This window comes from Lottia gigantea, assembly GCF_000327385.1.
Source record: "Lottia gigantea unplaced genomic scaffold LOTGIsca_31, whole genome shotgun sequence".
Taxonomy (NCBI): Eukaryota; Metazoa; Mollusca; class Gastropoda; family Lottiidae; genus Lottia; species Lottia gigantea.
This window is the reverse complement of record NW_008709027.1, coordinates 1,946,416-1,959,653: the sequence shown is the minus strand read 5'-3', so window position 1 is coordinate 1,959,653 and position 13,238 is coordinate 1,946,416. Positions and strand designations below refer to the sequence as shown.

Sequence of the window (13,238 nt, the reverse complement as noted above, 5' to 3'; positions counted from 1 at the left end):
TTACCGTTTGATAACCTTTATTTTAATACCATATTTAGCTCTCATTATCACACTTTCAATTTTCTCTACCGAATGATCTAGATCGAGTTCAATACTAAACCTATTTAACACCTTTACAAGAGCAACTTTCATTTCGTGCAATGCAAAGTTCTGCCCGATACAGTTACGTGGTCCTGCTGAAAATGGAACATGTGCAAACGGGTTCATCTTTTCCATCTTTTCTGGTAGAAATCTATCTGGATTGAAAATCAACGAATCGGTCCAATAGACCGGATTATGATGAACATTGTAAATCAGAATAGACGCCGTGGTGTCTTTGGGCAGCAGTTTCTCATCTATAATATAGTCTTGTTGTGTTTGTCGAATTATAAAGCTAACAACATTGTGGAGCCGTAAAGACTCCTTGATACACATGGAAAGGTATGGTAGTTTAGTTAAATCTGTTGGACTGAGGTCATCAGTATTCTTCATTGCTAATAAACTATCAACTTCTTTCTGTAATGTTTTCTGAATTTCTTGATTCTGAGCTATGGAGAATAATGTCCAATAAATACCACTCGCCGTCGTGTCATGACCCTCGAATAAAAATGTATCCACTTCATCTCGTATTTCACGATCAGTTAAACCAACATTGTTTTCATCTCTAGCTCGTAGAAGAATGTCAAGGAAATCATGGTACTTCTTCTGGTGTGACATTTGCTGTTCTAAATTGAGTCGTCTTTTGGAAATTATATCACTAGCTATTTCATGAACATAGTCGCAGTATTTCTTGAAATCTTTACCATCTTTAGTTAGGGAAAATATCCAATCGTTGTGCAACCAGGGTTTCATAAATCTTCTAATTAAAATTTTACTTAATTCGGACACGGCTTTAACATAAGGGTGGTTTTCTCCAGTAGACTGACATTTGGTTTCATAAGAAAACACACACTTCAAAATAACATCTAATGTAAACATCGTCACTGGTTGACAAATATCAATGTATTCTCCAGTAGCTGCAAAGTCATTCAAATTCTCACAAAACGCGTTGGCAGCGTTGTTTTTAATGTCTAAATATGATTTCAGTTTATCAAAATGAAAAGCTGGAGTCAGAAGTCTTCGATTACGGGCCCATTTTTGACCATTACTTAATAGTAGTCCATCACCAAGCCATGGTCGCAAAAACTCGTACAATCTACCTTTAGGTTCGGCCGTTTTCAGAAGTATCTTGACAGTTTCTGGAGCATTTAAACAGACCGAAGGCAAAATTGGTCCATACTGCATATAGTAGCACTTGGGATATTTACTGGTTAATTCTCTCCTCCATTTTAAACCTCGTTCATCCGGTTCATCAGGAAACATTAACCAATGACCCCAAAACCAATGTAGCTTGTCATGAGGAAATTTCTTCAATAATGACAACCACTGAAAATAATGTTTAAGTCCAATAATGGCTCTAAAAAGTATATATACAATAGCTGTAGCAAACACAGTGAATATTGTTACTGATACAGTCTCCATGATGATATCCTTATTTAATATTCAGGTATCTTATCAGTGAAACAACCAGGTCAAAATGTTGATATGTTTTTAGATTAACGTAAAAAATCACTTCGACAATCACATAAAAGGTTTCACAACCTGTGTTTTAAAGAACAAAGTCCAAAAATAGTTCTGCTCTTTTTTATCAATCGTTAAACCCAGAATTGATTTAAAATTAGGAACTTCGTTATATCAACTTTTATTGTAATTACAAAAAATGCGCTAAAAAAGAGTTTGTGACTTCGATATATTCACACATGCTTGGTCACAAAGTCATATCGAAACAGTTCCTAGTCTTCATCCTCAAAAATATATATAAATCACAACATGTATTTATTTTCAGGTTATAGATACCCGAAACGTCTACTAATTGCATGCGAAATTCAACATGAATAAGTAATGGTACTGAATATTACGGGGTAATAGACTAAACAAATTTATTGGCTGGAAACGGAGTCTTCCAAATGTAATAACTCAGGTTTTTACCTCGACATTCCTTTTAAATGGACTTCATAGCTTACAACTTTTACGGCTTTAATTCTTTTTTCAGATTACAACAAATATAATTAGTATACAGAACTATATTAAGATATTTAATCTGAAGATCAGAAGATAAATACGAGAATGTCGGGTGGTGATTTGCATATTAACCATAACCAATGGGATTATCTGTATAATGATACTGAACAATCAGATATATGTCTCAACAATAGACAGTCAATAGACCATGATATAAACCATTTAACGTTTGATCACGTGTCCCCTTCTATATCTACTCAACAAAACCCCCCTTTGGTTACCAACGAAAATGCATTTAATTATCACACGAGATCAAACGAGATTAGCTCAAATGTAAGCGACACTTACGAAAGTTTTTTGAAGGAGGGTGATCTTGGCCTAGACGAATATAATATTAGTGATTCACCAGATTTTGCTAGTCCGGGCACTAAGAATAGATACACACATGACAGTGGCTGTGATTACATTCAAACAGGAATTGAGGAGGATTTACCTTGGTTAGGTGAGAATAGATTATCTCAAATCTCGGAGGATAGCGCCGGAGAAATCTCTGATGATTCAAATCAAGAGGACGCTGATGAGAATGAAAGTAAGTGTTTAGATACAGAAAGTGAAGAAGTAGATCAGAGAAAGAGTTCACACAGAAATTTGGATGAGCTTAGTGAATCTTTTGAAGTAAAGGTGAACGACGAAGCAAGAGAAGATAATATAAGTACTCAACCCAAAGCTAAAGAGTACAGTTCAAATTACAGATCAACGATAAGGAAATCACAGAAAAGTGTATCGTTTCAAGATTCAGTTGGAATAATAGATGATTCTGAAAGTGATGAATTAGAGTTGATTTTCTCTGAAAAGTCTTTTTCATTTGAGGAAAACGGAAGTTTGGTCTCTGATACATCCCATCAGGATATTGACGGTGAAGATCAACAAGATGTGTTTGATGCGTCAACATTACGATCTGAATCATTAGATATATATACAGATGATCATGTTGATGAGTATGATAGTGATTGGGAAAATTATTCATCAGATGGTGGTAGTACATTAGGAAGTCAACGTAGTAGATCATCAACTTCAGGATCAACTGTTACTAACCATAATACTGATAATTCTGATTCCCTAGACTCTTTTACTACTTCATTTATACCAACATACTTGGATAACCAATCAACAGACTTTGATAGCCAACCAACAGAAGTTGACAGCAAACCAATAGACTTTGATAGCCAACAAAAAGAAGTTGATAGCAAAGCAACAGACTTTGATAGCCAACCAACAAATGAACAACCATCATACATAGAAAGCATTGCAAAAGAATTTCGTGGCACACCATCGAAGGATTTTTATACTTTTGATAATTCTCGAACCTTAGCTCTTTACCCAGACGAAAACGGGTCAGATTGGAAAAGACCGGTCAGTGCGAAAATGACAAGCAGGGAAGAAGTTGTGAATATGGAACCTAATTCCCTGTCAATGTCGAAATCATTTTGTCAAGAAGTGAAATATGGAAATCAGAACGTTGTCTCTCTGCAAATCAGTCTTCAGAATATATTCCAGAAATCAGGCCATATACTAGGCCAATACAAAGAGAAATTATCTACAGAACAATTAAAAGACTTTGCCTTGAATTTGACAGATTTTCATGAAAGTTTTGTAGCATTAAGTGAATTGTTTGCAAGTTGTGAGAGTTTGTCTCAAGTTATAAATAAAGACTTAAAAGATATTCGCCATGTAACGGACGATGTGTGTAATTTAATTAATCGTAAGTTCAGAGATGAAGACTTGGTAACCTGGGTTGATCATACAGAGAAAGATCATCAAGGTGAGCATATATTCATTAACAGTTGAAATTAATTATGTATTTCAAGATCATAAAATACAGGTCATGAACACAAGATTTTATAATAAGGTGGGGTGGGGGGGGGGGGGGTTGATTTGAGTCTCGAATGTATGTAAATAGTCTTCAGAAGTACTAGAAGTTTACGAAAATTGCATAGTTCCTTAAAAAAATATCTCTATATATTTCGTTTCCTATTTCTATAGATGTCTTTTTTTTTTATAAATGGCAGTGTCTCAAGAAAAGACGACTCGTTTTTTAACTTTCAAACGCGGAAAATTCTCCTACATACGGCTTTTTCAAGAGATTTTTTTAAAAAGTACACACAATTGTTATATTTTCGGTATTTTTGTTTTTTTTTCGTATAAAAATTAAATAATTTACGCCATTAAATCTCTCAACTGTATCTATCCTTCAATTCCTTCAATATTAATGAATTGCTTAGTAACAATCAGATTAAAGGTTTTTCTATCTTCTGATATCTTTTTAAATATCACTGTTTCTAAGAAGCTTTAACACCATATAAAAAGGAACGATTATAATATGACAGCCATATTCAAGGTTTCTAGATAACGATCACCAATCCATTGGTCTATACATATTTCATGTTTGTTAAGATCATTGTCAATACAAAAATCACACAAAATATACCCCACTCTACCGATTAAATAAACCAAGTCGCTTTTTAGATTATAAGAATAGTATATTGTAGTGTTGTTGTGAGGGTTAAAATAAAACATAAATACTGTATATGATTGAATGAATGTATTGTAGTTGAAGTCAACATGTCAAATCTCGACTAATTTAAGCTTGATAGATCTGTTCTTTATAACAGTTCAATATTCATTAATCTCTAATTATTAAATAATATTTTATTGATTCTTTGTAAACATTTATTAAGTTTTAGCTAACTTTAGTTGATTAATGTCGCTTGCCAAACAATCAACTTCCAATGGATTGTAATCTCCATTACATTTTTTGATTTGAAATTTGAAATCATTTCAGCTGTTGCACGTCAGGTGATTAGGTTTATAGACTTGACTGCATTTTGAATATTGATTCTCAAGTATTTAAAGACATCTACTGACACAATAACATTTTCTTATGTCAGAATGTTCTATTTCTGTCGTCGATCGATCTATACTGGTCCAAGTTATTTTTTTAAAATAAATATTCAAGGTAATTAGGACTCGATTCATACAGGTAAAGTAATATTAGTGTCAGTATCCCATTTGTCGCAATATAATAATATTTACAACAGTTAAAGATAATTTTGTTAATTTAAAGCATTATTTTGATAAGATAAGATGCACACATTGTCTATCGATGACATTGAAGTTTTTATGCTTTTGCCTTTGCAAACCTGAATTAAAGTAAGTTTTATTTCAAGATTTCTATCTGAAGATGGAACAGGGAAGCAAAACTCGTCATCTCGTTATATGGACATAACGTTCTTATGGACCTATTTAAATGTTTTTTTACTCAATCTCTCAACTCTCTCATCCTTTTGTTTTTTCTTTAATATTCAGAAAAAGAAAGGTTAGAAGAAGAACGCATTGCTACTGATAAAGCACTTTTAGCTAAAGCAGCAGAAGCTCGAGCCTCGTCTGCCAAAGCAGTAACCATTATAGCTGAAACAGACAAAATTATTGCAGATTCCGAAACAGAAGCTGTTGAGGCTGAACTTGCAGCTAAACGAGCACGCGAACTAGCAGACGATGTCATTAAAGCTGCTGAAGATGCTAGACGTGCTGCCGAGGAGAGACGGAAGGCAGAAATGGAGGCAAAAAGAAGAGCAGATGAAAAGGCGAGAGTAAAAGCTGAAGAGGAACGTCAGAAGAAAGAAGAAGAGACAAAACGAATTGAAGCTGAAGCTAGGAAGAGAGGAACATCATTTGATGTCGAAAAAAGCCGAGAAGAGGAAGAAAAGAGAAAAAGGGAAGCCGAACGGAAAAATCCTAATAATTGGCCACGTTACATGTAAGTGATCATTAGGGGGTTGTATTCATCAATAATTGCTACATAGAAAACCATATGCATGTATACAATATTACTTTAGACGTATGTAAAAAATGTAATTCACGAACATCTATTTTAGAAGTGGTTATTCAATCCCTAATCTTTGTATTCTCATCATCGTCTGAAGAGGTTAATGTCATGGTAAATATTCGTTTCTCTACAAAATTGTACTAATTGTATTTTCACAGCTATAGTATCGAAAGTGAAGATTTTAACCCTGGTATTGGTTGTATTATAAGATCTATTAAAGGATCTTTAGACAGAGATGATATAGAAGTAAACAGAATAGATCAAATAACAGGAGGATACCAAATACACGAAAATGAAGAACTAATATCTAATATAATTGTAGTTAAACAGATGACAGATAAAAATCTCGAGGTAAGGGAATACATGGAATAAAGAGTAGCACTGCCATATCTGATTTATACATTGAATAAGCTCGTTTGAAGTTTGTAACAAAACAACCAACCAATCTTGATCCGTAAACATTCGTGGATGTATTAAAGTTGAAAATAGGCATATTTGAAAAAGTGAATATATAAATTTGAAGGAATTATCTGATACGTTTATTTTCATTCCAGTTTGAAGAACCCTTATCCATCGTAATGCCACATTGTGCACCACGATCTACGACCGGAAGAGAACCTGTAATGAAATGTTATGATGATACTGCTGCTAACTGGGTAGAATTACAGACAAATGATGTTATGTTTGACGATATAAAGGTAACTTTCTAGGAATGGAATCACAATTCATCGCATAAATATCTGTAATAGTCGCGGCAACATAAATGTATAAGTGGTATTGGCAAGTATATGAATTAAATCAGGCTTTAATCGAGGATTCTGGACAAACTATTATTCTTACTTAATTTTTCGATTCCAGGATCTTCGATTTGTTGAAGCCCGTGTGACTAAATTGGGCAAGTTTGTTGTTGTCTATAGATTAAAGAAAGAGCAGTTTACCTTCACTAAAAAGGGTGGAAAACAATCATCTACTGTTGACAGTCGTTTTACTTTAACGACTAAACCAGGTGCTTTTAGGTATAATTTGGGGGTTTCCACTGAGGTATGTATAAGTCTTTCTTTACCTTGTAAACACATTTCACCCAGAGGAAGCTGTGCTATAGCTCATTTTATTTTACCAAATATGCATTTGTGTCTTATCAGTAAAAAAAGGCATTGTATAGTAGAACGTATAAGACTTCAACTCATTTCAATGCAAATCTGTCATTAAAGAAAGTAGGCAAGATAAATGTATATTCGATAATGGACTTTTGGGAAAGATAAGTCATGCATATCTATCTGTATGTACTAAAATAGCATAATTATAATGTAACGCAAAGTATCTTACCTCTGTACTTTAGATTCAACCAGTAGATTCGAACACTGTTTCTGAATTAAGACAACGAGATAATGAAATATGTGGTGCATTGCTAGCTTCTACATCAATAATCACAATGACATGGAAACAAAATACAAGGCTATCTAAACCAATAACTATAACCCTACCTTGTCCACCTAATCCAGCTCGTATTAAACGACCTTCTACAGCTGTCAATAGAGAAAAAGTGGCGAAACAGGATGCTAGACCTCAAACAGCTCGACCTGCCTCTGAATACTTTAAGCATACAGGTGAGTGTACATATGTACATACGTTTTCGTTTCTCACTTCTTGTCTTTGGCTACCAGACTTTACCAATTGGTTTTTGCGCCTAGAGAACCAAGACCACATGATCTGCATTATTACGAAGGAAGGAAGAAATAGATGATGAAAACTGTTTTAAACAATAACGACTTTAGATCTATCTGAAATGGCATCTTTTTAAATAATATACATGTATAGTGTTACATTTCCGAGATCAATGCAAGGGAATAATCCACAGACTTCCCAATGAATATTTTATTATAGCTGCTACTAATGTGTTTCCAACTTGTTTGGATTTTTTAGTTTCGTTTTGAGTTAAGGATTGTTAGTACTTTGAGTTTTGATATTTTAATTACAATTACGGTACCAATTATCAGACAAACTGTACTATTGATACTATGCATTCATTTATCAATAATCCTTTCACAAACCATTCATAGACGATGCTAAATTAGAAGAAGAATTACATTTGGTAATAAAAGATAATACAAGTGGATGGCTGACTGTTCCAGATGTGGTGATTACACAGGCGAAAAATAAAGATATTATATCATTGGATATAACAGAACCTATCACAAGGTACAATTTAGTTCTTAGTCATTTATATATCATGCTCGGGTTACATACATGGATTGGGATGTCGTGATCTTTAGCGCAACATGATCTTATTAATTCTGAAAAAGATCAAGATTAAGAACTATTGATATGCACCAGCCCTCACAAGCGGTTCGTCTCTGACAGTGATACAGGTCAAGGGACTGAAATAGAAAAGCCATATAGTCGGACCTCTTCAGATAGAGACATAGCAAGTAAAATACTATAGTAAGTTACAAATCTAAGTTTTGTGCAGCTGTCTGGGCAAAATGTGTCGTAATGAGCTGGACTTTGATGTTGCTGAATCTTGTTCTTGCAGATTTGTGGTATTACGAACAAAGATGGACCTCGCAGAATATCAAGCAGAAAAGATGGTGAGTAGGCTGGAAAAAGCACTGTTGCAGAGAACAATACAATTATTTCTACGTCAGAATACTGAAGATTTGAATGAAATATTAGTGTCATGTGCTAACACGAATAAGATAGAGAAAGTATTAAAACGATTAGATGAAGAAGGTTATGATGAAGGACCACCTCTCAGTAAAGATATTATTGTAAGAGAAGGTCAAGTTCTAGAACTGAGATTTAGAGGTAACCTAGCACCAGTCACGGAACACAGAACAAAAATAGCCTTTAACTCTCATATTAACAGTCAAATCACGTTTCGTGTAGAAGAACTGGATAAATTTGCTCAGCGCGGTTTTGATAGCTACAGAGGATTTTGTCAGGTTTTCACAGATGGACTGGTACCTAAGGTTATTCAGGAACAAGAGGAACGAGACACAGGTAAAGGTCGAAATAATCCAAAGAACACTCATGTTGAAATGGTTGAAGGAGAAATATTATTGGGAGAATTATTGATGAACATACCAAAGGTGGGTTTTGATCTCTCTTGAATAAGCTGCAACGCCTTAAGAACAAATCGCCTTAAGAACAAATCGTCTTGAAATGCAGATGTCCAGTCATGTTATGTGTCTATGTATTGCTAAATTATTCTTGATATATGAAAATTCTTCTTTTACTTTATTGTTTCCAATCTTATTTACCAAACTGCATAATAAGTTATGCTAACTAAAAAAAGAGATTATAATTAATATCCCAAATTTTCTGCCATGTTGTAGATATTTTTTTTTCTTTTAAAAAAAGAGCATTTGATTGTTTGAATTATTTAGAAATATTGTGAATTTCTGTAGATATTTTATGCAATATTTACCTGTTGGATTTTGTTTTGGAACCAAAGAAACCTTCTGCCCTTAGCAACACTAGCCTAGACCTATCTTACTATTAGCCCATCTTTGGTAAGAAAAACTTTGGACTTTTTTTCAGCCTGAACCAGAGCCACCGAGGCCGCTGGTAAAAGCTCCTGTCTCCATTAAACCAGAAGGTATGATTAGTTGAGTTATATTCTGATTGATCTACAAATGATCTAGTGACTGCGTACTTGATGTGTATTTTCTGAAATAATTCGTTATCATCATGTAGTTATCTATCAAGTTCTGAGTCCAGGTTGAAAACTTTATTAAATACCAGCTCCACTGATGTTGTGTTGATAGTGAGTAAGAAACAATATGATGTCATTGTCTAAATTTGTTCAACACAAAATGCCTTTCAAACGGCTAGTGATGTTTTTGAAAAATTAAAATAATGGCCAATGGAAAAAGTTTTAATCGATGGTTGGTTTTATTTTAGGTCCAGTAAATGAAGATGTTTTTAGATTCATCTCCCGAGAAGTTGGTGATGAATGGAGAAAACTAGCTCAGTATTTAAATGTGAGAAGAATGAGGATTCAGGCTATATTAAGACAAAATGTAAATTCTGAAAGACAACAGACTATATATGACATGTTGGTATCTTGGGCTAAAAGAGTTCCAAGGGCCATGGACAAGGTATATCCCCGTATTTTATAAATAGAGATTTTCAAATGTCCATCCTTTTGAAACACAAATGCAATTTCATGTAGCAGACCCTGGAAATGGTAGACTTTACCAATTTGTTCCAAAATGTCAGAATCCAGTTTTGTAACCCTTGGTTCGGATCTGCAATTGATCATTTTGTTCTCTGAATCTTCCGAATTGTCACTAAAATATACCAAGTGTGCATTTCAACACGCTGATATATTTAGTTTATTTGGCAGGATATCAACCTCAACATGAAATGAATCGAAAGAGCCAAACATATGGCTCCTTCAAAATATGTTTTAACGTCCGACAAACGTCCATGTAGGCTACCTGACAAGTTTGTGTAAAACTCGAGAACGACTATACCCGATTCAATTACTTTTTATTAGGTAGAAATGTTGTGTCATGCATTATCAGTTTGTGGCCGAGGTGATTTAGTAGAGATTCTAAGAGAACGAAATATGGAATTCAAAAGAGAAAAAGCTTTCAGTGCTAAAGGTAAGTCAGTAATATTTTAATACAATTAATATAGTAGATGTCGTAAGAAATGGTGACATACTCAACCGTCAATCTGTGTTTATAGGGTTAAACTACACTGGAATAAGCCCGAAGAGAATATATTCCTCCTTATCATGATTTTGGCCACATAAGTTTTGTCCTTAGGATGGAATAAGTACTAGTGTTCCCTCTGACTTAGACGCTATTTAATATTATCTATGGCGTGCAAATAAATGTTTACCTTGATAGTGTCTCTTTCAGATTCCTACCTTCGGAAAGCTTTTATAAAAATATCACGTGATGAGAAGGTGTCTGGTAATTGGAAAGTTCTAGCTAAAGGCTTGGGTTTAACTGACCAAACTTTACGTGATATAGAAGGTTCTCGACCAACACGTCAAGACAGATGTTTTTATAGTCTCCAGAAATGGCGGGATATTAAAGATTCAGAAGCAACTATACCAAATTTATCACAAAAACTTCGTGAATGTCGCTATCGAGTCTTGGCACGTAAGTATATCAATATTTGTAGTGATCTCGTGTAGAATCCAATACGTTACTTCAAATCCTGTGTTGGCTGCTTGAGTTATTCATAATCTGTCATTGGATTGATAGGTTTCTTACGAGGTTGCTCTGATTTGAGTTTGAAAAAACGTGGCGTTCTCGTAATTTGCCTTTTGCTCTATCCGCTCTGTTGTAATGTTACAAGTCTTGGTACGTCATGTCAATAGTGTTCCCCAGTGAGACGAAACGTTTTTAGAAAAACGAATCAAGATTGTCGCGCGGCTATTAGAACTGTAAACTTAATTACATCCTCGACTTTAACACTTATCGCCAAACTTGAATAAGACTATTGAAATATATAACAAGATGTTTTTTTCTATTACAGGTGAGGTAGAAGCTATAGGATGATAATGGGATTATCATTCAATATTTGTGCTAAAGTAGTTATAAGTATTTTTTATGTAGATAAAATATTATTTATAAAAATTTATTTGTTTTAAATGGGAGGCGTTATTTTGAATGACTTCTATTCATTGTGCCATTATAGAAGTGAAGGATAGAAATACATCCATCTTCAAAATGTCAAGCAATTACGAACTTCGTCTTATAACTTGACTACAATTGTCACCTTAATAACATTATTAGGGTAAGAAATTTCTCACGTTTCGCCCAACTTTTATGTTATGTTATTGTTAAATACAACACCCATAAGTAAACATTTTGAGACATTTTCAATTGCGGAATTATTAATAGAAATATTTAGTTCATCGGTATTTTTATACCAGATCTTCTTTGAATAGTGGTTATAAGCATACATTTTGTTTTGTTTTCATTAATTATCATTGAATTCTTCGTACACCATTTGACTATTTCTTAAGTATCATGTTGAAAACTTGCTTGAAATTGAGATAAAGCTGAATTTCTTGAATAGACAGTTGTAGATTACGGAACGCAACGGTTAGATTGAATCGTATGCCAGCAAATCCAGATAATCATATCCATGGACAGATATACTGTAAACATTGAGGCTTATTGTTTACAGGCTTTCTATCGGGGAATCTGATTACCTGTATTCGCTAATTACAGCTGTGTGTACATTCTGATCAATACACCGACACAATTTGAGAGTTGTTTACAAAAGTAAATCTCAAATACATCTGTCACATCAAACATGGATTAATAACTTGAAATATTGTCAGGTTTTATGTCTGTATCAATAGTTAACAAGACCACTACCAAATTTTTTTTGAATTCATAATCCTGTAAATATTAGTTATATTTCAATAACATTGACAAATTAAACTATGCTAAATTCTCATTCATCACTGAAGACCATAGTTCGCCATTTTCGGTGGTTGATTTACAACGTTTTGGATAATGACTTTTTTTTACAAAAATTCATTTCAAATATGGTGGAATCTCAAGAAAAGGCGAGTCTTTTTTTAACTTAACACGGATACACTATAAAACATTTTATGCTGGCTTAATTTCATCATATTATTATAAGCAACATCGTGTTTGTTGAGAGCATTAATCCCTCAATAAAAATATGAAACAACATAGAAATATCATGAACTTTATCGTATCGAAGTTTCATTTGTCAAAAGTGAAAATGGAATGAAATGAATGGAGTTTTACGTCCTACTTTTCTGCACAATGCGGGCTAATTAAGACGGGCAACGCCATGCAGTGTGCAATGAGGAACATTTTGCCAAGACAGCATTAGCCTGCTCTTTTTCGATTTCCAAGTGTCGAGGGATCTTTAATGTGCACAGGGCCTCTGCGGTTTTTTTGTATCCGACGACTAGACGCTTTTTCCATGTCAGTTCCTCTTACCTGCATCACTGACAGGGGGAAACCGGGTTGAAAAATCCGATGGTATTTGTCACAAGTGAAACGTAGTTACTTATAAAATGCTCAATACTGAACTCTTTCCACTTTTCGTCGATATGCATCTACATAAAAAGTACCATCTCGATCAAAATATAATTGTAACCTGTAAAGCATCTGCACCGAAAAGTTGAACCATTTATCGAAATATGGTTTCACTGCATAATTTTGAACGTGACAAGGAAATCGTAAATGTGTACGTTTTATCTCAGCTACAATCCAAAGTGCCAATGACAATAACTCCCAAACCCTTCCTCATAATTTCAACGAGATCTTATTAATATACATAGGCCTACCATGTTTTATCCCGA

At 34.0% G+C, this 13,238-nt stretch overlaps 2 protein-coding genes across 2 annotated transcripts; one reads left to right on the top strand and one right to left on the bottom strand.

Moving 5' to 3' along the window:
• LOTGIDRAFT_178560 (hypothetical protein) lies at nt 1-1,341 on the bottom strand (the record flags this gene model as incomplete). The annotated part of the gene is made up of 1 exon (XM_009057801.1): nt 1-1,341. The coding sequence occupies one exon, from the start codon at nt 1,339-1,341 to the stop codon at nt 1-3; it is 1,341 nt and encodes a 446-aa protein (XP_009056049.1).
• An 804-nt stretch (nt 1,342-2,145) lies between these two features.
• On the top strand, nt 2,146-11,518 carry LOTGIDRAFT_232757 (hypothetical protein; the record flags this gene model as incomplete). Its single annotated transcript, XM_009057800.1, has 13 exons — nt 2,146-3,862; nt 5,407-5,857; nt 6,085-6,277; nt 6,481-6,624; nt 6,785-6,967; nt 7,266-7,533; nt 7,987-8,125; nt 8,460-9,015; nt 9,467-9,524; nt 9,830-10,026; nt 10,428-10,536; nt 10,798-11,043; nt 11,423-11,518. 13 exons carry the CDS (start codon nt 2,146-2,148, stop codon nt 11,443-11,445), a joined length of 4,284 nt encoding a protein of 1,427 aa, XP_009056048.1. The 3' UTR covers nt 11,446-11,518.
• Nucleotides 11,519-13,238: the final 1,720 nt, after the last annotated feature.